The 24,491-nt window shown below is 52.1% G+C and overlaps 1 protein-coding gene across 1 annotated transcript in view; it reads left to right on the top strand.

Annotated features, from left to right (window-relative positions):
• Positions 1–715: 715 nt before the first annotated feature.
• KIRREL3 (kirre like nephrin family adhesion molecule 3) overlaps positions 716–24,491 on the top strand; it is a 485,950-nt gene continuing 462,174 nt past the window's right edge. The window contains exon 1 of the mRNA XM_006209871.4: positions 716–1,144. Within this exon, the coding sequence (XP_006209933.1) occupies positions 1,090–1,144 (55 nt within the window). The 5' untranslated portion in view covers positions 716–1,089. The remainder of the gene's footprint in view (positions 1,145–24,491) is intronic.

Here is a 24,491-nt window from a genome sequence, read left to right on the forward strand (position 1 = left end):
CTATGACCTTGGCCTCTCCTTCGCAATAGGATTCACAGCACCTCTTGGAGAAGAGGCATGCTCAGAGTGATGGAGAGGCTCCAAATGCAAAGACAGTCTGTTCCCCTATCCTTGGTAGGAAATGCACAAACCAGGATAATAATAATAAGTAGGCATGTGTCACAAATCTGCCTATTTTCCCTCTAGTTCCTTCATTTTGTTTTCCAGGAGTATCGCGAAGCAAAGCCAAGGTCCAAACGTTCTGGTTTTATTACCTAGCCCGCCCCCACCTAGGAAAGTCTCAGAAATGCAAAGCATGTTTATCTCTTCCCCAACTCAGAGACTCCTGCTGCACACCCCGGCCAAGTCCTTCCCTAGGAAAGATGCACCCCCTCGCTGGCCCCTTTTCCCCGCTCAGCCCAGTTTCCAGTCCCCGGTACAAAGGCAAGGCACGCTTATCTTGATGTGGGTTCGTGCAGACAGCCATCCTTAAGTTCACCCCTTAAACAACATTATGTCCTGTGGACAGAAAGTCACAGCTCCGCTCCCTGTTCAAGATGCCTTTTGGTCCATAATGGTGACCAAAGCTGAATTTCCCTCTGTGTACGGGGTTATAGAAAGAAGGAAGGAAAGAACAGAGCCTCCCCCCACTCCCTCCGTTTTGCCTAGATCTCCTTTTTCCGAGTGTTTCCTCTTTAATTATGACCTGTTTCCCCTCCCTCTCCCCCCGCCCCAGCTTCAGTGAAAGGAGCCCTTCTGTCACTCGTCACTCGCTCCCTGGCTCGCTCGCGCGCTGGCTGTGGGAGGAGCCGCCGGAGGAAGCCGTGTGCCTGGGATGCCGAGCGCCAGAGGATGGATCTGCTCCGAGAGGGGACGTCGCTGACGATCCCGGCTTCCCGAGGCGGCTAGAGACAGGCAACTTGCCTCGGCTGGCTGCGGATCCCGCGAGGCACGGAGCCCGAGGCCACCCGGAGGGACCGACGGACAGACCGATGGTCGGCGCGGAGCCGGGAGGACCGCGGCGGAGGCTGAGCAGCGCGAGCCGCCGGGCGGGAGAAACTCGCCGCGAACCCAAGTTGCCCCGCCGGCTTCCCCTCGCCGCGCGGAGGAATGAGACCTTTCCAGCTCGACCTGCTCTTCGTCTGCTTCTTCCTTTTCAGTCAAGGTAGGACCCGTGCGCCGCTGGAGTTGCAAAGAAAGTCGGCGGGGTTGTCAGGGCGCGGGAGGCGGCGGGCAGGCGTGCGTGCAGGCTTCGCAAACTCGGACTGATGGATGCGTGTCTCCCGGTGCCCGGCCGAGCTGCACTGGCCCTGCCTCTTTGCCTTTGAAAAGGCAACAAAATGACAGTTTGTTTTGCCTTGGAAGGAAGGGCTGCGGGAGGGGAGGGTGACTTTCTCCCCTCACTTGTCAACATCCAGCTCAAACTCTCCAATGCAAATGAGTTCTTTATGCTCCCGGTATGTTAATTAGGAGTATCTCGGTGGATGTGCCGCTCTGAACTTCTGGGCGCCACCTCTCCTTCAGACGCAGGTTGGGGAAGGAGAGGCTGGAGAAGGAGAGCTTTGTTTAGGTAGATTTTTCAGCTCTAATAAGGTCTGGCTTGCACGGGCGTATTCGGAAGGGAATGTGTGCAGAGGGCTGCGATGACCGAATGGACCGTGGGGGTGATTCGCAGTGGCTGGGGAAAAAGCTTCTAAAGAGTTTCCTTGTACGTAATGGAGTTCTCTGAATAAGGCTGAATTCCGAGTCCTTCACGGCACTCGATTTCAGGGTATAAATGCAGTTCCGCCCCTGGTGCTGATTGCTGCCTTTCTGCAGCCTAGCAGGGGCAGAGAAGCTGGTGGGCACTGGGAGAGAACTTTGCCACCTGGGGCTCCCTGCCACTGGGAGCCCTGGGGCTGGGAGCGGTGGAGGGCGGGGAGGGCAGTTCGGGAAAGGGATGGTGAGTGCCGGCTAAGCCGGCAGCGTCGGGAGTCACCTGTGGAATTGAGTTTGAGGGCTAAGTCAGCCGGCTCCTTCCCCCTCTCTTGGAATGCTGTGGCTGTCTCTGCCATCTGAGGCAGTGTTGGTGCCAGCCAGCACAGCTCGGAGAGGAACAGGACTCGCTCAGAAAAATCCACAACAGAGCACGTCCATCTGTTGATTAAATGAAGGGTAAAAGTTTTCGAGAAAGCAGAGCACGGCCATGGGTGGCTGGCTGTGTAAGCACACGGCATAGCTTCCTCTCCTCCCCTGTCAGGGTGAAGCCAAATGAAAGCAGAAACCCACGCCTCCTTCCCCAGATCTTCCCCTGGTCCTTGTGGTCGCTGCAGATTTTCCCCTTGTCCAACTTGGCTTGTGACCATCCTGATTAAACCTGGAGGGCCCTCCCCGCTCGAGTACATATGTACCCCTGCTTGTGTATAATTATAATGTACACACACACTCTCATGTATTCCAGTGGTTCTGTGCCTCTCACCAGGACTCCCTACAGCAGCAGGAAGATAAATTGCCTTCCCCAGAGCTTTCAGGCTGAATGAATAAGAACTATCTTGGAACACGAGTATAGAAACATTTGGGTTCCATGACCATTTGGTGAGATTGCCTTCTTTCTTGGATGTGTGCGTGCTGGCTCATGGGACACACCTACACCAACACACAAGCTCACCTGCATTCCCCTTTGCCTCCTTCCAGTTCACTCACTCAGGAGGTTACCTGTAGAATCCCTAAAGAGAGGATCCAACCATCCCCCCTACACCCACGTTCACCAGACCAGTGCATGTTGTAATCAGTCATCTGCAGTCTTAGAAGCCTGAGCCGTGACTCCTCTCTAGATGGACAGGAGAAGCTAGAGGTATCTAAGTGCCTCTCTGGCTGTCGGAACCATCACAGCCTGCATCTTCTACTTTGCTTCTTCCTTTCTCAGTCCAGAGCTGTTTCTTGACTGCCTCATATAAATTTTTAAATATTTACCTATGGAGGTTAAATGCTCTGTTTCTTCTCCCCTTAGCCCTGAAAGCACTAGGAAGAAACCACAACGTCATGGGGGTTCATAGGTCCTTGTTATCCCTGAGTGTTCTGAGCTTGGCCAGCTCTGCCCACCCTACCGAATGGTAGATGCATAGTCCACGGGACTCCAAAACAGGTCTAAGGAAAGACAAGGAGACCAAGGTGGACAGAGCCAGTCAGAATCCCCTCCATCACTGGGCAGGGTAGGCTCCTTGAATAGACAGTGTCTGACTACAGGAATTAATGGTCAGGTGGGACAATGCTTACCAGACTTCACTGGGAATATCTTTTGACTTGATCCCTGGACATTTATTTGAATGTGGGTGTTGTTTTGAGTATTGTAAATTCCCCAGAGGATTCTACTTGACCCTCTGCACATAAATGCTCATGTATGTTCATACACTGTGCCAGCCCCTACCTGGTGCCGTTTATCAAGTTATGGGATAGAGTGTATCTACTTTGAGCAAGTCATGAGAAGACTACCCCACAGGCTCTAGATGGCACCCGCTGTCATGCCCCTGACTGTGGTTACACCCCACCTGGCAACCCCGCACAGCCACCCATCTGATCCCACCTCCTGTGATGCTTTCCAAGGAAATGTGTGGCGATTCAGGGATGGCCCACCACTCAGAGAAAACAAGTATCCAGGGTTCTTTTTAGGGCTTTCTCTGGCCCTCTAGTGACACATCCATCTGCTGACTGACACCTGTCACAGCGAGAACCTGCATGTCATTTTGGAGTTTCTGGGAACAGTCCTCCTGCTTCAGATCCAGGTTATCTTAGTTTCCATAAAGAGAGGGTACTCCCAAGGGCACTCTGAAGGCTTTAAAACACCTAGATAAACTCTTAAAGTCATTTCAATCATCCTTTCTCTTCTAATTTGTTGAACATTTATTCACTTTTCCTTTTTTTCATGACCCTTTAGAGAGTGAAATTAAGATATAATTCATGTCAGTGATATGCTGTATCTTTTCAATTAAAGTTTGGGCCTTGCATGTAGACTGTGATGAAATGTTTATTTATCATTCTTAAGGTGGCAGTAGAGAGGCCACATGCCAGCCCTCTGTTTCCACCCTGGCCGGTGTCCCTGGGCCCGGCTCCCCGCGAGAACGCGGAGCGCTGCCCGTATGTGCTGTTGGTGGGTTTCTTTCTCGCTGGGGATGCCTCTTCCTCAGCTGTCAGGACCGCGTGCTCTGTACAGAGAGGGATAGTGTCACAGCACCATTTGCCTCCTGCAGAGAAGAGGCCTGTTCTGCCCCTGGGTGAAAAGGAATCGATTCTCTTGTCATCCATACACTTAGAACTTGCTATACTTTTTTCCCTTTATCATTTTGGTTTGCCCACAATGATTTCTTCTTCTGCCCTCCTTCGTCTTCCAGACCAGCCCAGCCAGCCCGCACACCCACGTCTTAAGTAGCTTTGGAGGGATGGTGCTCTAGCAAGACGATGATGCCTTGCTGGCCATCAGATCTCGGGGTTGCGGACGGTTTGGGGGGATGTGCGCTGATACAAACTCGCCGCCTCCCACTGCAGCCGCTCCTAGGAAAGTTGTCCTCTTCCCTGCTCGCTGACCTTTGCCTCTAGCACTCCCAGAGTGTCCTGTTCTGCCTAGTAACTTTGTGGGTCTGAAAGTTCTAATTCAGTGAGTCCAGCTCTCTCGTTGGGTGTCTGTGTGCGCCACGCTGCTCTGAACTTGTTGGGGTGAAGGTGAAAGCTTGCATTGCCCTGTCCGTGGCATCCCTGAGTGGAGGACTCACCCGGGGTCTCATTTCCCCCTTGGGAAGAATCTAAGCCACTTGCTCTCCCGACTTGCTCTCAGGATCACCAGGACGGGCTGTCAGCTGGCCATTGAAAGGGCAGAGGGTCATGGTGGCGTGAATGTCCAAGGGAATAGAGGAGCATCGAGTGGGCTGAGGGTAAAATAGAGTGTGAATAAGGAGAGGTGGTCAGGTGAGGGGAGCCCTGGGGGTGACAGGAAGTGTGAAGAGGGAGGACCAAGACGAGAGGCGTCAACTTCCAACAAGTGCCCTTGGTGGCAGGGAGGGAGGGGGCGAGGAGGGAGGGAGAGGGCATCAGAAACAGCAAGAGCCCATCAGAGGCGGGCAGCCACAGGAATGGAGGGGACCCTAGGGGGTACAGCCCAGAAGGCATTAGGAAAGGAAACTGGGAATGAACAGCAACTTTGGAAACATTTATCGTTCCCCAGAAATGTCACAGAACAAAAGACGGGGCAAGTCGTTTAGTGTGATGCTTCCCCATGGGCACCCCAAGTGGTCTGACGCCTTGTCTCAGGGAGGAAGAATTGCTTCTTTTGTCCTGGAAGGTCAGTGCATGGCTGCCAAGGGCGTGGGACCACTTCTTTCACAAACCTGCTGGGTGAGGGGAACTGGGGCCGGTCTATAGGGTCAAGGGGGGCGGTCACTGTGTCTGCTGCCCAGCAGGGAGTTCTCAATTCCCAGCCAGACCTACTGAGCAGGGAGGAGAAACTCCCCAGGTGGAGAGGGAGTGGGTGGGGTCTGGGCCCTCACACTGCACTTGGAGGATCCCACGGGGGCCTCCCTCCAGGGATGCAAAGGCAGAGCTCACTTGGAACATGGCAGCAAGGAGCCAGGCATGGTCCCAAGGAGCAGGTCTGCCTGGCGCGCCGGCGCTGGTAGGAGCCAGGGCCAGCAGGAGAGCAGGGAGGGGGGAGCAGGGCGTTAGGCCTGAAGATGCAATTTTTCTTTTTTGTTCAGCCCAGTGGGGGTGACTTAGGCGGCATTATATTGCAGACCCAAAAAAGCGCATGAATAATCCCGAACGAATTTGAGAGATTTCAATAGCAAAATAATAACAGTACTAATGATTCCTTTGATTCGCAGAGTACTTTTCTTCCAAGGAGATAAAAAGATAAACTGTTTTGGAAACATGAACGAGGGAAAGAAAATTGCCTGTGGTGGAGGATTGGGGAGCAAGGCCAAGAACATTCAATTTGGGGTCTCGGTGTACACGGGGGTGGGGAGGGGGTCACGCAGGCCTAGGCATCGCTTCTCAGCTACAGTCCTTATCCCTGCAAGGTGACTTTTGGGTGAAAGATCAGCCCAAGCCTTTTGAGCCAGGGTCACTGCAGCAAAGGCAGGGCACCAAACTCCCTTCTCCTGTGCCTGGGAACAAGGACATTTTAATTCAGCAGTGGAGGGGGCAGTAAGGCCAGGAGCAGGCTGGACTCCACACTTGGACCCTCACCGCTGCGCCAATCCTGATTTAATGGTAGTTCTCACAGCGGAGCGATGGGGGCCCCGGTCTTCCCTCAGGTGGACACCCCAGCGGTCACGGTGCAGGGCCTGCCTGGAGCTGCTGCCCTGGGATGCCCGCACCTGTGGGCTTCACATCACATCACCGCTCCCCACAAGGGGACCAGGAGCAAAGCCTGCCAGCATCCTGGGCCCAGGTTGTGATAGTGTCTCCCAGTGTCCCGAACAGAGTGGGATTTCATTTCCAGTTAGGAGCATGAGGCAGCATCCAGTGCATAGGGACAGGACTGCTCCTGGGTCATTTTCTTTTCTCCAGCGGAAAGCCAGACTCACCCGGTTAGGAGGGCGCATCAGATGAGAATACAGATACCTGTAGATCCTTGGGATATTTTGGTCGTGGTCACACAGAAAATGCTGCGTCCTGCTTTCTGCTGAGCTCGAGGCGTGAGCCGAATCCATCCCGGTGTCACTGCATAGGGGTCTCCACCCGCACATTTACCATGAACTTTTTATTAACTTTCTCCTTCTCACCCACTGAAAGAGCTAGCAGTCAAGCATTATGCTCTTTTTTCCCCCCTTTTCCTCCTTTCCCAATGGTAAAAATGAGTATTCTGGCTGGATACTTCTAGAAGTCAGTAAATGTCAATATTAGATAAGTGTTTCCTTTATATCACTGCAATTTAGCATAAGCTGCTTGGAAACAAATGTCTTCCGTAAGCATACAGCGTTTCCATGAGTACACAGTCAATACCTCTATGAGGATTAAATAAATGTCAGCTTTCCCTGGATGCTCCGGTAACGAGTCAAAGCCAGGGGAAGAGTGGCCAGCGCGAGCGAAGCCTGCGCCTTGCTGAGTTTTTCTGTTGCAGCCCCGGCTGGGGCGTGGAGGGTGGGAGGTGGCCAGTCATCTACGTCCCCGCCAGAATCAAGGCGAGGGGCTTCCTGGCAGTCTGGACACCTCACCACGCCCAGTCCAAGCCTGCTCCCATCCGTGACCCAACTCTTGAGACACACACACACACACTATTGCTAGAGTGTAGCGATGCCCAGAACTTAGAACAAATGAGCCATTTTCCTCAAACGGGAGATGACCTCCCCCGCTGATCTTCCGCCTGGTGTTGGTGTCCTCGTGTGCAACGTGAAGTTAGATTCACCCGAGGTCGTTTCTGGACTGTTGAGACGAACGTTGCAGTAGAGACCGTTTGTGAGGACTAGAAGGAGGCGCCCACCAGGCTGGACTCTCTAGATGGTCTGCTCACGTGGCCGCGTTCACTGGACAGTTGGTACAAGTTCTTTCTTACGCCTGGAAGACAGAGGTCTGAAGTCTGGCGCTGAGAGCAGCAGCAGCGACCAGCAAACCTCAGCCCCGCCGTTCCATCTGCCCCGGGGCCCCCGTACAGTCTGGGTCCCGAGGGCCATGTTTGTTACTCCTTCCTTTGTGATCAAGCAGCATTTTATGACACCGAAGCTCAGCCCTGGGCCACTAGGCCATCCCTCATCGTGGGCCTACTATGTGGTAGGCACGGTGCCAGGGGCTGGTGCTGTAGAGGTGAGCATGGCTCTGTTCCAGCCCTAGGGGAGCGCTCAGTCTAGTCCAGGAGCAAACACGTGGCCTCGCGGTTACAACACTGCATGGCTCAGAGCAGGCCGACTGGTCCGAGGGCGGCAGGACCGGCTGAGGGCATCAAGAAAGGCTGCGTAGAGGAGGTGGCGATTGTAGAAGACATCTAGCGCGGTCCCGATGAACCTCTGAGTGTGTGTGCAGGCCAGAAGGCAGGACAGAGGGTGGTGGCTCCGAAGCATTGGGTTCCATGGTGGCTGGAAGGCCGTACGTGGGGGCAAGTGGGAGAGGAGGCTGGGGCTGGTCGGGACACCAGGCTAAACGTTTTGCGGATGGATTGTCAGAATTAAGTCTGTTCCTCATTGTCAGTAACTCATGGGTCTGTGATTCTGTCTATATCATGGGTTCCAAGGACAAAAAAAAAAAAAAAGAGAAGAATCAACATGTTATTTATTCTTGGTATTCCTTGAGTTTCACATGGGGGTTAAAAAAATGTAGAATTGAATGGAAGTACACTCACTCATCTTCCTACACAGGTGTGCACAGAGGGGTAGAAATGTGAGCAAGAGAGTAAGTGTGAAGGACTGGCCTTAACTGTTGGTTTAGATTCCAGAAGGAAGGCCAAGGAAGGTAGTAGGTAGGTGCTTTCTTAAGAGTGATGTGCTGGGTAAAGAAAATGTGGAAGGGACCACGAGGACACAGAAGCAGAGGCGGCCGAGGACACACTGGACTGTTGGTTGGACGCAGTGCAATGAGGAACAGAGGTTACCGGTTTCCGGGGCCCCCGGGAAGGCTGGCCAGAGACAGAGGCAGCCTAACAGTGAGGACGAATGGTAAAGCAGATGAGCAGACGGGAACAAGGATGAGACAATCAAGAGATACCTAGGGCCGCTGTGCGGATGACATCCTTCCTGTTCTCAAGAGGAAGCTAAGCCCCACTGGCTTTGAGGGAAACAAGGTTATAAGCCAAGCAATGTGACTCAGGTGTGAAAAATGTTTACGGGTCTCCAGCCCCAAGAAACCTTTCCTTCGGGAGTAAACATCATCGCATCGACCACGTGCTCCGTGTTCTGTTCCCTTCAGGAAATGGGGCGGGGGAGGGGGGCTGGCAGGACAATCCCAAGACTGCAGCCAAACTAGCCATTGTTGTGCAAAAGCAGACAGTGACATCTCCAAGACTCGACATCCAACCCTAGTGTCTAAGGCTGGACCAGTGGATAGCCTCCCACTGCTGAAAAGCCAAGGGAGTCTGGGCCACCAGGAATGGAAGAATCAGCTCCTAAGAAGTAGATCAGAGAGTAGACTAGATGACCTCGAAATTCTCTGCAATTCCAAGCTCCCCTGAGTATTGCCTGTTAACAACAAGCTGCTTATTTCGGACCGTGCCTTCCTCTGCTGTCTGCAAGGTAGATGATGTGTTATAGATCTCTTTGCCCAGCACATGTTCTTGTAGGTGCCAGACAGACTCTTTTGGTGGTTGGTGGTGGTGGTGGTGATGGTGGCAATAATTGCACAATCAAGATGATTGTGATAATATTTAGTGTTTCTGTGAAGCTTCATGTGTTGCAGACCGCCTTCCACACGCACTGGTTCATTTCATGACCACGGCAGCAGGGAGAGGCAGCTCTTGCCACCATCATGCCCTCAGAAACGTGCTGTTGCTTGACCGAACTCACTCCCCATCCAGTTCACTGCGCCGTGTGCCTCGATGCTTCTCAAGATGCCCTTAGACCCGATTCACCGACACTGAATAATGCATGAGAGGATCCTAAGCTGTGGCCGAAGATGAGCCATGTTAAAACCTGTGGGAATCCTCAGTGTCTAGGCACAGAAGAGGGTTTTAGGGGTTCCCTATGACAGGTGGGGAGCTGATCTCTGAACCAGGACCCCCATTGGAGGGCTTTTCTCTTTTTGACTTCAGATTTTTTCTGAGTTGGTGCCTCCGCCTTTCTGGCATTCAGCTTATCTTCAGGGCCCAAGGTTCCCAGGCCCCTCCCACCTGGGGAAAGGACAGGCCAGCCTTTGGATAGCAATCCAGGACACAGTGCCTGGGTACTTCCTTTGGTAGTTGTTCTGACCAAAAAAGACGAAAGAAAGATTAAAAAAAAAAAAAAAAAGCAAGGCAGGGTCTTTTCTTAACTGGTTGATTAAAATATCCATTTCTTTTATCCGTGCACCACATCTTCCATCCCCGTGCCTAGCACACTATCTGGAACCTAGGAAGCTCTGAATAAATACTGAAATATTGGGATGAGATGTGAGGACAAAGGAAAGAAAGCTGCCCCCCCAACACCCCCACATCACCACATAGCACAGCGGAGGCTGGGAGCCCCCACAGGGGGCGGAGGAAAGACCCCGACTATTTAAAGTGTAGTTTTGCCCCGTAGGAAGCTGTTCCTCTCCAAGTGAGGCCTTGGATGGCCATGGGGTCACCAGGATCACTGCCAAGAGAAGCATCCTCTGGCTGGCCACCCACTCCTCCCAAGGAGCAATCAGCAGGGGAGGGTATAGCTCAGTGGTGGAGCACATGCCTAGCAGGGTTCAATCCCCAGTACCTCCATTAAAATAAATAAATAAACCTAATTACCCCCCAAAAAAAGACTCCAAAACAAACAAAACAAGCCCCAAGAAACAATCTGGCCCTTCTGTTCCCTAATGCGTGTCTGTCCCCATCTCTGTCAGTCACCTGCACATGTCACAGGTGACTCATCTCTGGTGCAGTGTGACAGCCCACCTGTCACCCTTGGCGATGCTGGGAGCTATGACAGCTTCAGCATGATTCCAGGCCTGGCTGGCTCGTCACGCAGGCATTTCAGGGGACAGAAACTTAGAGCTCTCTCCTGGAGACCCATCCCAGTGCCGCCCAGGGAGCGCCTGCCCCCGTCGCCTCCACACCACCCCCGTTACAGGAAACAGCAACTGCCAGTTAGTCTCGAAGTGGCTTTGCTCTCCACAGCCTGGGACCTGCACTTCGCTGTGCCACGCTGAAGGATGCTGGGGTTTACCCCACGTTCACAGGGAGACCCATATCTTTGGGGAGCTGGACTCTGAAGCCTCCTTCTTGCATAGGATGCTGTGTGAGTGGGACCTGGGGTGAGAGAGCCGTTTTTATCTTGGGACCACGTGGATCAAGAGCTGGCTGAACGGTTTCGGATCTGAAACCAGATGAGCACTGCAGTTCCTACATTGGCCTGATGGTGGCAGCAGCAGCGCTTGCAAAGCCCAAGCGTGAGCTGAGAGCCGGAGGGCCCCGGCGGCCCCTTAGTGCTAGGAAGAGAGCGGGGCCCCCTGGCGAGGGTGCCGGGCCCTTCTCCGCCCCGGGCGGCGGGGCTGCGGCAGCTGAGCGTGAGCAGAGGGCACGGGAAGGGGGAGCCGGCCTTCTGCATGGCAGCGGCTTCCGGAGGAGGCTCCCTTCCTTCCCCTCTTTCTGGTAGTGTGAGGGCAGGGTGTGAAGGGGGCGCCCGTGCACGGGGGCAGGAGGTAGCCGGCTGGATTAAAGACGCTCCCGGGCCTTCAGGTACAAACTGCTGCATATAAAATAGATAAACAAGAGACCCTGCTGTGTAGAACAGGGAGCCGTGGTCACTGGCTTGTAGTAACCTATAATGGAAACGAATAGGAAAATATATGTAATTAATGGCTAATGGAATAGCTATGTTGTGCACCGGAAACCAGCACAACTTCAATTTAAAAAAATGCTCAAGGGGCTTGGAAGAGCTGAGGAAGTGAGAGCAGTCTCCCTGCGGGTCATAAATGGGTCAGTCCTCCCAGGAGGGTGGCTGGCAGCCAGGAGCCCCACTTCTCCCCCAGGGTGCCCCCTCCCAGGTGTTGCCCTTTAATGATCTGGGAACCAGTATGCCTGCTGCTGCTCCCCTCTCCTGCTGAAAAAGCCAAACAACCATGCTGAACTTAGCCCTCATTGTTCCTGATCCCCTGGGCAGCTTGAGAGGAGTTACTCTGTTTCACCTCTGGACAGAAACGGACACCATTAGAAAGTAGCCATGAGCGGTGGCTGTGTGTTGGGAAGTGTGTCTTTCCAGGCAGGGTGACCGGATCCCGACGCGGGTGCCAGTCACCCATGCCCTGCGCTCTGCTGGAGGGAAGTGGAGGAGTCCTCTTGGCCCCGAGAATTCCTTACATCTTCCTTTATCTTCTGGGGGAAGCCGTTGCCTTGTCCACCTTTTGAGAATTACAAGCAAGATGGACTGAAGGCCCAGGGTCGATCCACGTGCAGCAGAAAGCAAGATAGTGAAAAGTGGGCTGGAGGAAGGGCGAGGTCATGCTTGGAGCGGGCCTCCCCCGTCGTCTCCGTGTGGCCTGGTCGGGGCTGCTCGAGCTGGCCGTTTCTGTTGCCTGAAGTCATCAGACACTGTGTGACCGTCTGTTAGGTTTTGGTTACCAGTGCGATTTTGGATGAAGTTTGCTCCAACCCAAGCAGCCTCCCAGACCTGAGTCACCACCACAGCCCCTCGCTGCCATCTGCCAGTCCTCACTGTCTGCCTGTCTTCCCGGGGGCGGGGGAGGGCCCAGGGGAGGTGGGGCGGAGGTAGGATTGTGCCGTTCGTTCGTTCTACCGACAGGTCCACCGGCGAACAGCAGGTCACCTCCTGGGCATCTCATGTCAGAGAGGAGAACCTTTGGCATAAGGTTTGCAAAACCTTGTTTGAAGCTGCAGGCTAGGCGCTAACGCAGGTCAGGGAGGAAGAGCAGGGCTGCATAATTTGAGAATTTGCTAAACACGAGAGAGATAGTAAACCGATGCCACAGCAACATGGTGTGTGCCCTTGGTCCTCCGCCCTCCTGGCCCCTTGATTTGGCCGGCGGCTCCCCTCTCTCCTTTCCTCCTGGGCTTCAGTGGAAGGGTGCCCGGGGGAGCGGGGACGTGGCGGGAACAGGGAAGAATCAGAACCGGAGCGCTCTCACTGTGCTTCGGTCTCTCCCGCTAACCCCTGTGGTTGCTGTTCGGCACAGCCGTGGGGAGGCGTTACCAGGGCCTGTGGCCAGGTCCTTTGCTGAGTCTGCCTGCACTCTCTGTCCCGGTTCATCCCCCCAGCAACCTGATAAAGCCGGGGCTGCTGTACCCATTTGCAGATGAAAACTACTGAGGCTTAGATGCCATAACTTGCCCAAAGGTCGCACCACTGGAGAGGGTGGAACCACCATTCAGACACTCGTATGAAGATCCCGGGTGCTTTGCCACCCATCCCTTCAGGAAGAATTCTGGTCCCACTGTCCCTTGCAAGCCACAGAAAGCCTCGGCCTCGCCCGTGGTCCTCCTGCTTTATAACGTGTAGGGCCTGGGGAGAGGAGCTGATGAAAGTGGAAGAAATCGTCTCTCCTAATGCAAAAGCGCAGGGGAGAATTCGAGGAGCTCTGCTCCATGGCTGGTGCCGCCTGTCCCCTCCACAGCCCAGCCCCGGTTCAGCCTAATGTTTTGAAAGCCAAGTGCTGATTTCTTAACAAGGCTCCATCATCCCCTAACTTTCCTTCCGTGGATTAATAAAACAAGTTAAACCTCATTCTGCTTAGGGAGAGGTCAGCCTGGCATTAGCCCTGCTGTAAGGATGGGGCCACTCTACGTGAAAGGACACGCAGGACGTCAAAACCCTCCTTTCTGTCAAGTCTCGACAAGTGAAAATGGCAGGAGACCACATGGTTCTGAAGCAATGAACACTGGTCCTTAGGGAGAAATAGAAAGGACTCTTAGGAAACAGGGGAGTCTGCACTCCGTCAGCCCTCGACTCTCCTCTCTTCACCTCCAGCAGGTGCGTCTCACCTTGTGTCAGAAGTTGTTTCTGAAGATGGCATGGCTCTACCGAGGCCATGCTGGAGGTCATAATATTGGCTTAAGATAGACACTTGTGATAAACTAGCAAGACATGAAAGTTCTTCGAAGTTTTCAAAGCTCCTTTAGGTGCAACCAGTGGAATACAGAGGAAGGATGCCGGGCAGGTAGATCTCTGCATGGAAGACATAGAGCCCCTTCTCACTGCACTTCAGCAGAGCACACGGGTCGCGCTGGCGCTGCACTGCCCGCCTTCCCAGGGCTCCGAATCCCCGTGGAGGGGTGCCTGTTTCTCCAGGCATGAGCTTTGCTTGGGGGGTTCTCATCACCAAATCAGGGCAGAGGCACTCACAGATAGAAATCCATGTTTTATAGGTGAAAGCAATTGAATGATGAGCTGATGAGAATCAAGGAATACCATCTGGAGAAACATATTACCTCCCTCCCCTGTCCTGCTGCTGATAATCATGGCAAATCTCTGTTTCCCTCTCATTATCAGCAGATACTCATTTTCTCAGGTCCATGCCGCTGAATTCTTGCTGAGGGAAGTAAAACTCTATATACACTGCCACATTTTTTTAAGTGAAATTGTCTTTGTCTTCTTGTGTTGTGTTGTCCACCTTAAATGTTCACACAGGCGGGGCAGGGGTGTCTACATCTTTCACGAGGGCTGTTGTAACCATATGGGCTGAAATACGTATTTTCAAAGCCAAATAGGAGTACCCTTTACACCAAACAGTTCTGCTGCTTTTGCTGAATAGGGTTTAAAGCATTTGAATGTCCACCAGGCACCAGTGTGTGGGGCACAGAGGTCACAACTTTCAGTAAATGTTCAGATGCTCTCGTATAGCAACTTGGTGGGTACGTGTCCATATAAGGAAAACAAGTCTCTGGTGGGTGCGTTTTCTTGCGTTCGAATTCCCCGCGTTGACTCTGCCCCCAGCCTCAACCTCACTTCTGTGTGAATACTGCACATATTAACTTAGGCGGGACAAGGGGTCTGAGAGCAGAAAAGGTCAGGTGACTCGTGGGAGCTGCCTCTGAGAGTTTTTGCATCACGTTATCTTTTATTTTTATTTATTTATTTTTTTATCGAAGTATCGTTGATTTATAATATTGTGTTAGTTTCAGATGTACAGCAAAGTGATTCAGTTATATATGTATAAATATTCTTTTTCAGATTCGTTTCCATTATTGGTTAATACAGAATACGGAATACAGTTCCCTGTGTATACAGTAGGTCTTTATAGATAGTAGTGTGTATCTGTTAATCCCAAACCCCTAATTTATCCCTCCCCATCTTTCCTCTTTGGTGAGTCCGCTTGTGTTTCGTAAATAAGTTCATCTTAGGATGACTTGCCTGGTGAGAATGGACTAAGGGATCTCCCTGGGTCCTGAGCTCAGGAGACCAGACGGGTGCTACGGCCAAGAACATACAATTTGGAACACGGTGGCTCTGTCCGCCTGTCACTCACGTCACTGTCTCCTCACAGCCGAGAAAAAATCTGAGAATCACTCCTTTCCGTGTGACTCTCAGCCCTGACCCACGGCGGGGAGCCCGGGAGAGCCAAGCGATCGTCTGTGCTGATGGGGAGAAGGGCGCTCAGGACCTGCCATAGGTTTTCTTCCACCTGCATTTTACAATGTGTATTTTAAAGTCCACCAGCGATGCTCGTGTCCATAAAGAATGGGTTTTCTGTTTGGTCCAGTGAGGAGAGTCCACATGTATATAACAGTGCACCCCGAGAATTCCTGTTGCGTTTTTAGAAAATCTTCAAGGTCAGGACAACCACAGATACTGATATTTACTTCCTGGTGAACTGGGATCTGCTGGCTGCTTGCTGTCGTTTTATTTTTCAATTCATATAAAAAAGATGTTCTCATCACGAGGCCTCTGGGCCTCTTTCTTCAACCCAGATCACCCAGAGGAAAGCAAACGCAGGAGCTGGTGAATCCAGCGATGGGAGGGGAGAGCGGTGGGGCCGGCGCCAGACTTGAAGGCAACTTCAGCCCCGCGGTGGCTTCTGTGGCTGCCTCGTGCGCGTCCCCAGGTGTCTGAGTAACGACGTGGTGATCAGAGAGACGAAGGTGCAGAGAGACACAGGTGCGTGCAGCTGGCAGGCTCGCGAGGAGAGACAGATGGGCAGACAGAAAGATTGAGCCGGCTGAGATGCGTGTGGGAGACAGACACTCGTCCCCCAGAGATCATAAGACTAGGGTTCAAAGGAACAGCTTTAACCCTCCCGATCTGGGTCGGGGGCGGGGACCGTCTTTTTCATGATCAGCTCTCACCCTCACTTTAAAAAGACCAAGTTATGTCGAGTGGCCTCTCTAAGGTCACACGGGCAGTCAGGGTGGAAGTGAAGGTGGAAACCCAGAAGTTCCAAATACAAGCCCAGAGGTGCCTCCACCCTCCCCACTGGGCTCCTGTCCCCAAGGGGCACGGACTTAGCTGGCTCTTGGCAGCATAGGCCTCTGGGGTGTTTCCTGCATCATCACGTGGGGCGTGCTGGGGGCAGTGTCTCCACCAGGAGGCAGGAGAACTTGGGAGGGGGCCTCGGGCAAGGGTCCTGGTCAAGGAGGCGTGGCTGGTGCTGGTTCCAAGTCAGGTGCAGAGGTCTCTGTGCAGAGGCTGGGGGAAAAGTAATACTCTTGACGGGGCCTCTCTCTTATAAATGAGGCAAAATGAAGACACTTAGTAGCCTTGTTACAGTGAGGCCTTTATGGTGCCTGGACACTCTTCCCAGGGCACCTGCATGGGTCTGTCAGCCTGTCAGTCAAGGAAGACCTGGTTGAGGGCCCAGAGCACCCTCGTCAACTCGTCATCCTCCAAGCCTGTGACGTCGGCCCTAGACTAGAGGCCAGAAGCCATTGCCTGTGCCCGTGCCTGTGGCCTGGCGCTGGGCCTGGTGCTGGGCATGACCCTCGGTGTAACCCTCACATGTAAAAGGGCCCCAGGCGTCCTCCCCTCCCCGCCACCCAAAGGTGTTACTCACTGAGGGGCGTTTTGAATCGTTACGAAGCTGCGCTGCGCAGAGGTGAGGTGTTTGTCCCTCTGGTTCAGCGTCTCCAGATGTGTCGAGCCGGTGCCCAAGGTCAGGACAGACCTGCTGGGGTCCTCAGTCTCTCTTCAAGGCAGGACACCACGCAGCTGTCTGCCAGCAGGCGAGGCCAGTCAACCTTTCTCAACAGAGCTCATCAGGAGAATTAAACTCAAATGCCCTAAAAGATACCCATTGTATTAACGAATGAATTTATCCCTTCTGCTTCTAAAGTGGTGCTAGGGATGTGGTGTCCTTGGGAGAAGAGAAAAGATAGTTTTCCAAGTGCTCCGGTTCAGAAAAGAGACCCCCGTGGAGGAAGGCTGTCTGGGACTGCATTAGCTTCCTCTGGCCGGTGTGCAAATGACCACAAGCTTTAGTGGCTTAAAATGACACAAATGTATGATATTACAGTTCTAAACCAGTCTCATTGGGCTGAAGTCCAGTTGTCAGCGGGGCTGGTTCCTTCTGGTTCTTCCTTGGGGAAATCTGTTCCCTTGCCTTTCCGGCTTCCAGAGGCCAGCCACCTGCATTCCTTGGTGTGTGGCTCATTCCCGACATCACTCCGACCTCTTGCCTCTGCCATCACATCTGCTCCCACTGAGTCTGACCCTCCCGCCGCTCTCATAAGGAAGCTTGTGATGCCATGAAGCCTACAGAGAGAAGCCAGGGTAATCTCCCATCTCGGGATCTTTTAACTTAATCACATCCGCGAAGCCCCTTCTGCCTCGTAAGGTGACATATTCAAGGGTCAGGCACGGACATCTTTGGGGGTTCATTATTCTGCCCACGACAGGGGCCAAAGACAGAGCAGAGCCTTTCAGGAACACGAAGGCATCTCTGTCTCTCTCTGTGTGAAATCTGTGCCTCAGTCTCCCTGGTCCTAAATTAGAGAGGACCATCTCCCGCCCCATTTATATGTATAACGTGCTTCGGGATGATCAAGCAAGAGGTGCTTGGTGTGGAAGGGCTACTGTAATATCCCACTGTGACTGGTATAAATTATGCTACATTAATCAATGGAGCTGCTGCTAAGCCCGGTGCTGGAGTCCCCTGGGGAGAGGCTGGGAGGGGTGTGTCTATTAAGAGTCTGTAGTCAAACCTCACTAAATGATTCTTAATAGTGATTTACTTTGGCTTCATTAGCACGGGGTGTGGGAACGCTCCTTTAAGACGCCGTATAGCCGGGCCTCCTCCTGTCTTCGGAGTAACTGAAATGAAACAGGGGTCCACGCAACAATCGCGTAAAACAGAGGCCACAGGGCCCTGGGTTTCCACCTGGGTCTGCGGGCTGTGGGCACGTTGGCTGTTCCGTCCCTTTGCCTCTGTGTCTGGTTGAGTTTCTGGCCTTTGGCTGAGGATCCGGCCAGGAGGGAGGCACGCGGAGTGGGTGTCACGGGTATGTGGCAGTGAGCGTGGGCTTGTGGGCTCAGGGATGGGCTGTGGGTTCCTCGACGCGCCAAGCAAAGCAGAGTGTAGACTGTGATGGATTTAGACACCACTTTGGATCGTTTAGGTTATGAGGCCCCATCAGTGCCCTGGGAAGGCTTCAGGAAGGCTCCCGCAGGTTAGAGAGGGAAGAAAGTCAGGAGCGTAGCTCCCCGCCGCCCAGCCCGCCACCAGGTGCCTGAAGGCCCTGGGGAAGGCTTGGGCTGTTGGCTCCTTGCCTCGGCACTCGTCAAGGGCTGGAGTGACCGGCCCTGTCCTGGGCCAGCTCCCCGGCTTCCAGGAGTACAAAATGTGGGGCCTCCAACAGGCCTGTGAGTCTGCCCCCATCCTGCCCTCACCCCAAAACCCCCGCAGCTCTACCTCTGAAGCCCCATAAGAGACGCCAGCGGTGGACAGTGACAGCATCTTCAAACAGGTTCACAGAATGCTCAGCCCTCCAAGAGCCTGTGTCCAGAAAGGTCCTGTTGCTGCTGGACAGTCCCGGGGCATCGCCGCCGGCTCCGAGCCTGGAGCTCTGGGGACTCAGAGGAGAGACAGGCCCAGAGAATGATTATAATCCCATTATGCAGAGCTTCCCCTATTTATTTCTTCATATGGATGCATTTGTATATATTTGCATTTTGTTCTATCTGATAATATGCATAGAATTCAAATTGAAATGACTTGAATCGATTTGAATATTAATGAGGCGTTTAAAGGCTGCCATTCCTGGCAGAGTCCCCTGGCAAGAGAGCTTGTGGTGCAGGAGTTCAGCCATCTCCTCGGGCACCAGCCCCACCAGGCACGGCCACCAGAGCCCAGGGCGGGGGAGGGGCACGCCCCGGGATCGAGATTGAGGCCCCTGCACGGCTCCCAGCCCCACGCCAGGAGCCCACTCCACTGCAGGGGGCACCTTGAAGACAGCCCCTCCGTGTGTGCTTCAGTTCTGCTCAGAGATCAGATGGTCTGAGCAAGGCCAGGAAGGATGCTTCCCACATTAAGAAAAGCCTGGATGGGAGGGTATAGCTCAAGGGTAGAGTGTGTGCTTAGCATGTACCAGGTCCTGGGTCCAACTCCCGGTACCACCATCAAACAAACAAACAAACCTAACTTACCTCCCCCACAAAACAAGCAAACAAACAAAAGCCCCAAACAAACGAGCAAGGAAAGCCCAATTGCCTTTCTCTTCGAGAATTGGGTCACGAGGGGCAGAGGCGTGTGGCTCCCAGGCAGGTCCGGGCGAGGGTGGCTCTTGCTCAGTGACCCATCCCGGTGCTGGGCTGTCTGGAGTCCTGGAGCTGCTCCAACACATACAGTACCTCCCAGGTATTTTCTACAGGATGATGACAATGTGTCCAGGTGCTCTCAGGGGGCTTGAGGCCGTCAGCTCTTCTCGAGGCTCTGGTACGGAAACACAGGATGCTGGTCACTGCAGGACAGCCGCATCATGGCACCTGCTTAGGTCCTGGGCTGAACTTGCAGAAGAAACGAGATAGAATGGCAGGTGCACGTAAGGATGCCCCCACTGGGGCTCAGCTGGCCACCCTTCCTCTCTTTGTCTAGACACTTGGGGAGCAGTTTATCCTAAGATGTGTCTAAGAGGTTTGTCCTAAGCCTGTGGTACCTACCAGGCTTCAAATATTTAAAACTCAGCATCAAAATTTGTAGGCCCATCGTAGAAGAATAGCATTTTCCAGCAATTTAAATTGGGTTAACCGTTGTCCACTGTATAGAGTATTAAGGATTAACACTTCTAAGTGATGCCCAAATCACTCAATCTTGGCTAGTTCCAAGTTTAAACCCCTAACTTCCATTCTAACGGCTAATTATGAGAGCAAGTGGTAACGAAAATATATTTGAGTCATTTAGCTTCCTCATCCACAAGGGTCTCATGTATACCTCATTGTCACTTCTAATTCAGCCATCTGAAAACTAAAATCACTTCACCCCCGGTTGTGGTCCTAATCTCAGTAAAGGGCACGCCTGTCTTGCCAGTACCTCGCTCTGAAACTCGGGTCACCAGCAGCCTCCCTCTCATCTCCCCTGGCCAATCGGTTCTCTTATCATGACAGACTTTCCCTCCTTGGTCTCTCTTTTCTCTTCCATTGTCCCACTTACCCTCATCATTTTCTCCCAAAGTATTAGAGCATCCTGTCGATTCCTCACTTTTCTCCTAAGTCGTCTTTCACCATTGTCTTTCTTTATTACTTGTATCCTCCTAAGAGATAAGTCAGATTTACTCTTCCCCATCTCAGCCAAGTCCAACTGGCTACCCTTACCCCTTGCCATTCCTATAAATGGAGCCCCAGCACCTCCACCTGTATCTCAGTCTACACCATCGCCCCACATTGAAAGTGCTCTGCAGTCTGGTGCCACCTGTCTTCCCAGCACCACCTTCTCCCCATCCCTCCTTGCTCTCCAAGCGTCAGCCAGATAAATAAATAAATAAAAGACAAAAACAAAAAACTGATGTTCCCTGGAGAGATCAAGCCTTCACATCTTTGCGTATGCTGTGCCTTCAGCCTAAGTATTCTTTTCTCATCATTTTTAGAAATACTCTTTATATGTCAAGGCTCAGCTCAAACCTCACCTGTTCCGTGAAGCCACTTCCTGTTTGCAGCTCAGGGATGCTCCTTTCTCTGTCCTCCTCCCTCAATGCGGTGTAAATGTCCTGTTGTATCTGGTGTTCCATCCTGTCCAGCTTGTGTTTACCTGATGTCTTACCAGCTCAGTTGTGAGTCCCACAGGGAGAGAAACCCTAACGTTTAGCATTTTTGTATCATCTGATCATCTGTGAGCATGCTCCACAAATGTTTAATGAGTGAGTAAGTGACAGGAACGAGGGGAAAAGATACACTACTATTCAGAGCTTGCCCGGTTCTCTGCAGCCTCCTGTTCAGCCCTTGCCCCGTCCGGCATCTAGTTGTCTTGGAAAGACACTGACATTTACTAAGCACGTGCTCCACGTGCCGGGTTTGTCTCGTGATCTCATTTGATCCCCCACAAAAACACCATGATGAAAACATCCTCACTCCCATTTTGTAGGCGGGGAAACTGAGTCTCAATGAGTTTCAGAAATTTGCCCTAGGTCATATCTCGGGTGGATAACAGAGCTGAAACGGAAGCCGAAACCTTCTGACTCCTGTCCTCTTGCCACTCCCCAAAGCCGCCTCTCCCTCTCGAGGGAGTCCGAGCAGCCTGCTCCTGGCTTCCCCGGCCTCCGTGTCAGGCCTCAGCGCTCCGGGAGAATGAGTCTCCTTCAGATCAGTCCTGGATGCAGTTACTATTTTAGAGGGATGTTGTAAGTTGATAAGGTAGCTGTTATATGTTAATGGCTATTGTAATGTTGTTCTTAAGGCCTATTACTTGTGCTGGCTTGTATTTTAATGTGTGCAAAGATGATTACAACTTTAATATGAATGTTAAACAGATCAGCTGATTTATATGTGAAATAAATAAATAAAATAAACTCATACTCTCATTTCTATTCATTTCTCTCTCCCTCTCTGTCTTCCCCCTCTGTCCAAAAGCAGATGTGGTCTGTGGAGCACTGACAATGGAACAAAAGGAGAGTGTTTTCTGGGGGATAATAGTGGTTACAGACAGGTCTTCTGTTCCGAGTGAGTTTGGACTCTGTGCCCTTGATAGCTGCTTGTCTGAGAGTTTGTGCTTCTGGCTGTGTTTGGGGAGTTCAGTTTTGTTTGTGAATTGTACGTTCACCATTCTCTCCCTTGAAATTGTGTTTCCCACCTCTGGTTCGCCCCTGGTGTCCTCTCGGTACACACTGGAAAGTGTGTCAAGCTTTTACAAAGGCAAGGCCATCCCTGTGCATCCCGACGTATCCATGGGCGCAGGACACAGAAGGGAAGACAGATTAGAAAACGAGCAATTAGAGCGCAGAAAGCTGGGGCCAGGCGGTCTGCACTGAGGTACTTCTGTGGGAGCCGGCGGGAGGGAGGCGAGCCGCCTGGTGGGGCGAGCTCTCAGAGGAAGCTGCCTCCAGGAAGCAGAGCTCCCAGGACGAGCTGAAGTTAGCTAAGAAAACACACAGGGGGTCTGAGGGGGCAGGGGAGGGAGCTTAGGGGAAGGAGAGGGCATTGCAGGCAGAGGCAGTGGCATGTGCTAAATCCCCGGAGAATGCAGCCCAAGAGCTCGGCGTGGCCAGAGCCAGAGGCACCGAGGCCGTCGGTAGCGCCAGGGCTTCAACACACTGTGCACAGGTCCACAAGCCAGGGAGGGGCCGTAAAGGGTGTGAGGTTGCCAGGGCGCCTTCCGTGAGGATGTCACTGCTACAAGGACAGACGAAGGGAGGAGAGGGTGCAGTTTGGTTAGAGAGATTCCTTACGTGGGGTGGAGGGAACCTAATTAACAGTCATTGAAAGTGAAGTTTGAAGGGAGGGTGGAGAACATACCGCTCTGAGAGGACAGGGAGACACAGAAAGAATGGTAGTGGAGAAGTACACAGTCACAAAATATTGGAGAAAGAGGGACAGAAGTGATGCTGGAAGCACCCCGTGATTACGTACATCCAGCACATCATGATCAGTTATGGTAGCATTAAAATCCAACCCCCTGAAGTGTTGACAGTTATCCCCTGGGCTTGATGTCACAGGCTTGTAGGCGGCACCTCTGAGGGGGCCACAGTGAGGATGAAGGTGATAGCCGGACCGGGCATCAGCCCTCCATCGTGCGGGAATCCGGGCTCCAGAGTGCAGGGTGCATGGTGGGCAGAAACTGAGCGAGAAATCAAAGAAGAAACAGACAAAGGTGATTCCTCTGACTGCGCAGCGCACAGGAAATGGGTGCTCTTTCCCAGTGCACAGAAGTGAGTTACAGCCGCGATGGGGCCCTCCAGCTCTGTGCACACTGGCTGGAAGGCCTGTCTGGAAAAAGCAGAATTCTTGACATATTCCCTAATAACCTTGTAGGCATCTTGATTTTGCAGATGGTTGGAGGGGAAAAAAAAATCAATGACGGACTCTACCACTCTAGGCTCAAGTCTAAATAATCTTCACTTTTCCAACAAGTATTTAATACTTATTGAACACCCAATATGTGCCAGGCCTCATGCCAGCAAGATATAAACCTCTTGATGACTTAGATAGGCATGTACAACTAGGCACTCAGTAAATGAATCCTGAAAGCGTGTAGGGATGATGAACGAATGTGATGGGAACCTCGAAGGGAAATGGGTGCTCATCTTCAGAATTATAATGAAAACATGGCACTGGGCATGATCAGACGCCTATCGCTGAAATCTAGAGAAAAGAAAGATCTAGAAGCATGAGGAAAAGGAAAGTTGGCTCCAGAAAGGTGAGAGCTATAGGCCTATCGCTGAAATCCAGAGAAAAGAAAGATCTAGAAAGATGCGTGAGGAAAAGGAAAGTTGGCTCCAGAAAAGTGAGAGCTTCAAACAACAGAAGGTACTTTGACAATACAATGCAAACCATCCTGATGAAGAAGGAGAGGGGGCAACGTCTAGAGAAACCAACGTGGCCGCATGGACAACCTCCAAGGAACTCAGGTTGTAAAAAGACCACATAGAAAGGATGGAAGGGGGTACCTGGCACAGGGTGAGGACAAAAGAGGAGGACAGGCCAGGTGGCATAAAGAGCCCGACTGAGCCAAGTGTGCAGAAAAGGAAAAAAGAAAAAGCAAACTGTGAGAAACAACAATATGGAGATTTTTAGGCTCCAAGAAAAGTGAATTAAAAGGAGAGTACTTCTTACGAAAGGAGCGTAACGTTAATCAGTTATGGAGAACCTCTCCTCAGCTTCTCTTTTGGTGCCGCCTTTTGGTTGGGGAGGAGTTGAAAGCTGAGAGAGGTGGTGTGATGGTCAGAGCCTGCATAAAGTGGTGGGTGGTCCAGAGTCCCAGAGGTCAAGGATGCAGCGGCAGCTCGGCCTCTTCGTAAACTTGTGCCCGTGGTAACCTCTCCTGGTTGAGTTTTCCCTACTGTAAGATAGAGGTGACAAGAATATGTATGTCACAGATCTGTTGTAAAGATTAAAAGATAGGATGCCAATAAAACACTCAAAGTCTGACACATAAAAAAATTCAATCAACGTTAGCTGTCGTGATGCTGATGAGGATGGTGATGATGATTAAATGTTTAAAACAAATCTGATTACAAAGCCCAACAAAATTAACTTCCCGGGATATTGAAACAATTTGAAGCTATGTCCCTGGAACCATGCTGGGTGAACAATAGTCAAGAAATAATGGAAAATAGGAGAGTCTGGAAAAATATCGTGATTTTTTATTTTTAAAGTGGAGGAGTAGATGGCAGTAGATTCTAGAAACAGTGGACAGGAGGTCATAGAGACCTCCAGAAAAACAAATCTGCAAGAGATTAATTTGATGGTTCATAAACACCCAGAAAGTCATCTGTGGTCACTAGAAGCCACCATGGGCTTGCTCAGAGCAAGTCATGCTAACATTTCATTTAAGAAAAAAGATTGGCATTATAATTTCAT

Source organism: Vicugna pacos, chromosome 33, assembly GCF_048564905.1.
Source record: "Vicugna pacos chromosome 33, VicPac4, whole genome shotgun sequence".
Classification (NCBI taxonomy): Eukaryota; Metazoa; Chordata; class Mammalia; order Artiodactyla; family Camelidae; genus Vicugna; species Vicugna pacos.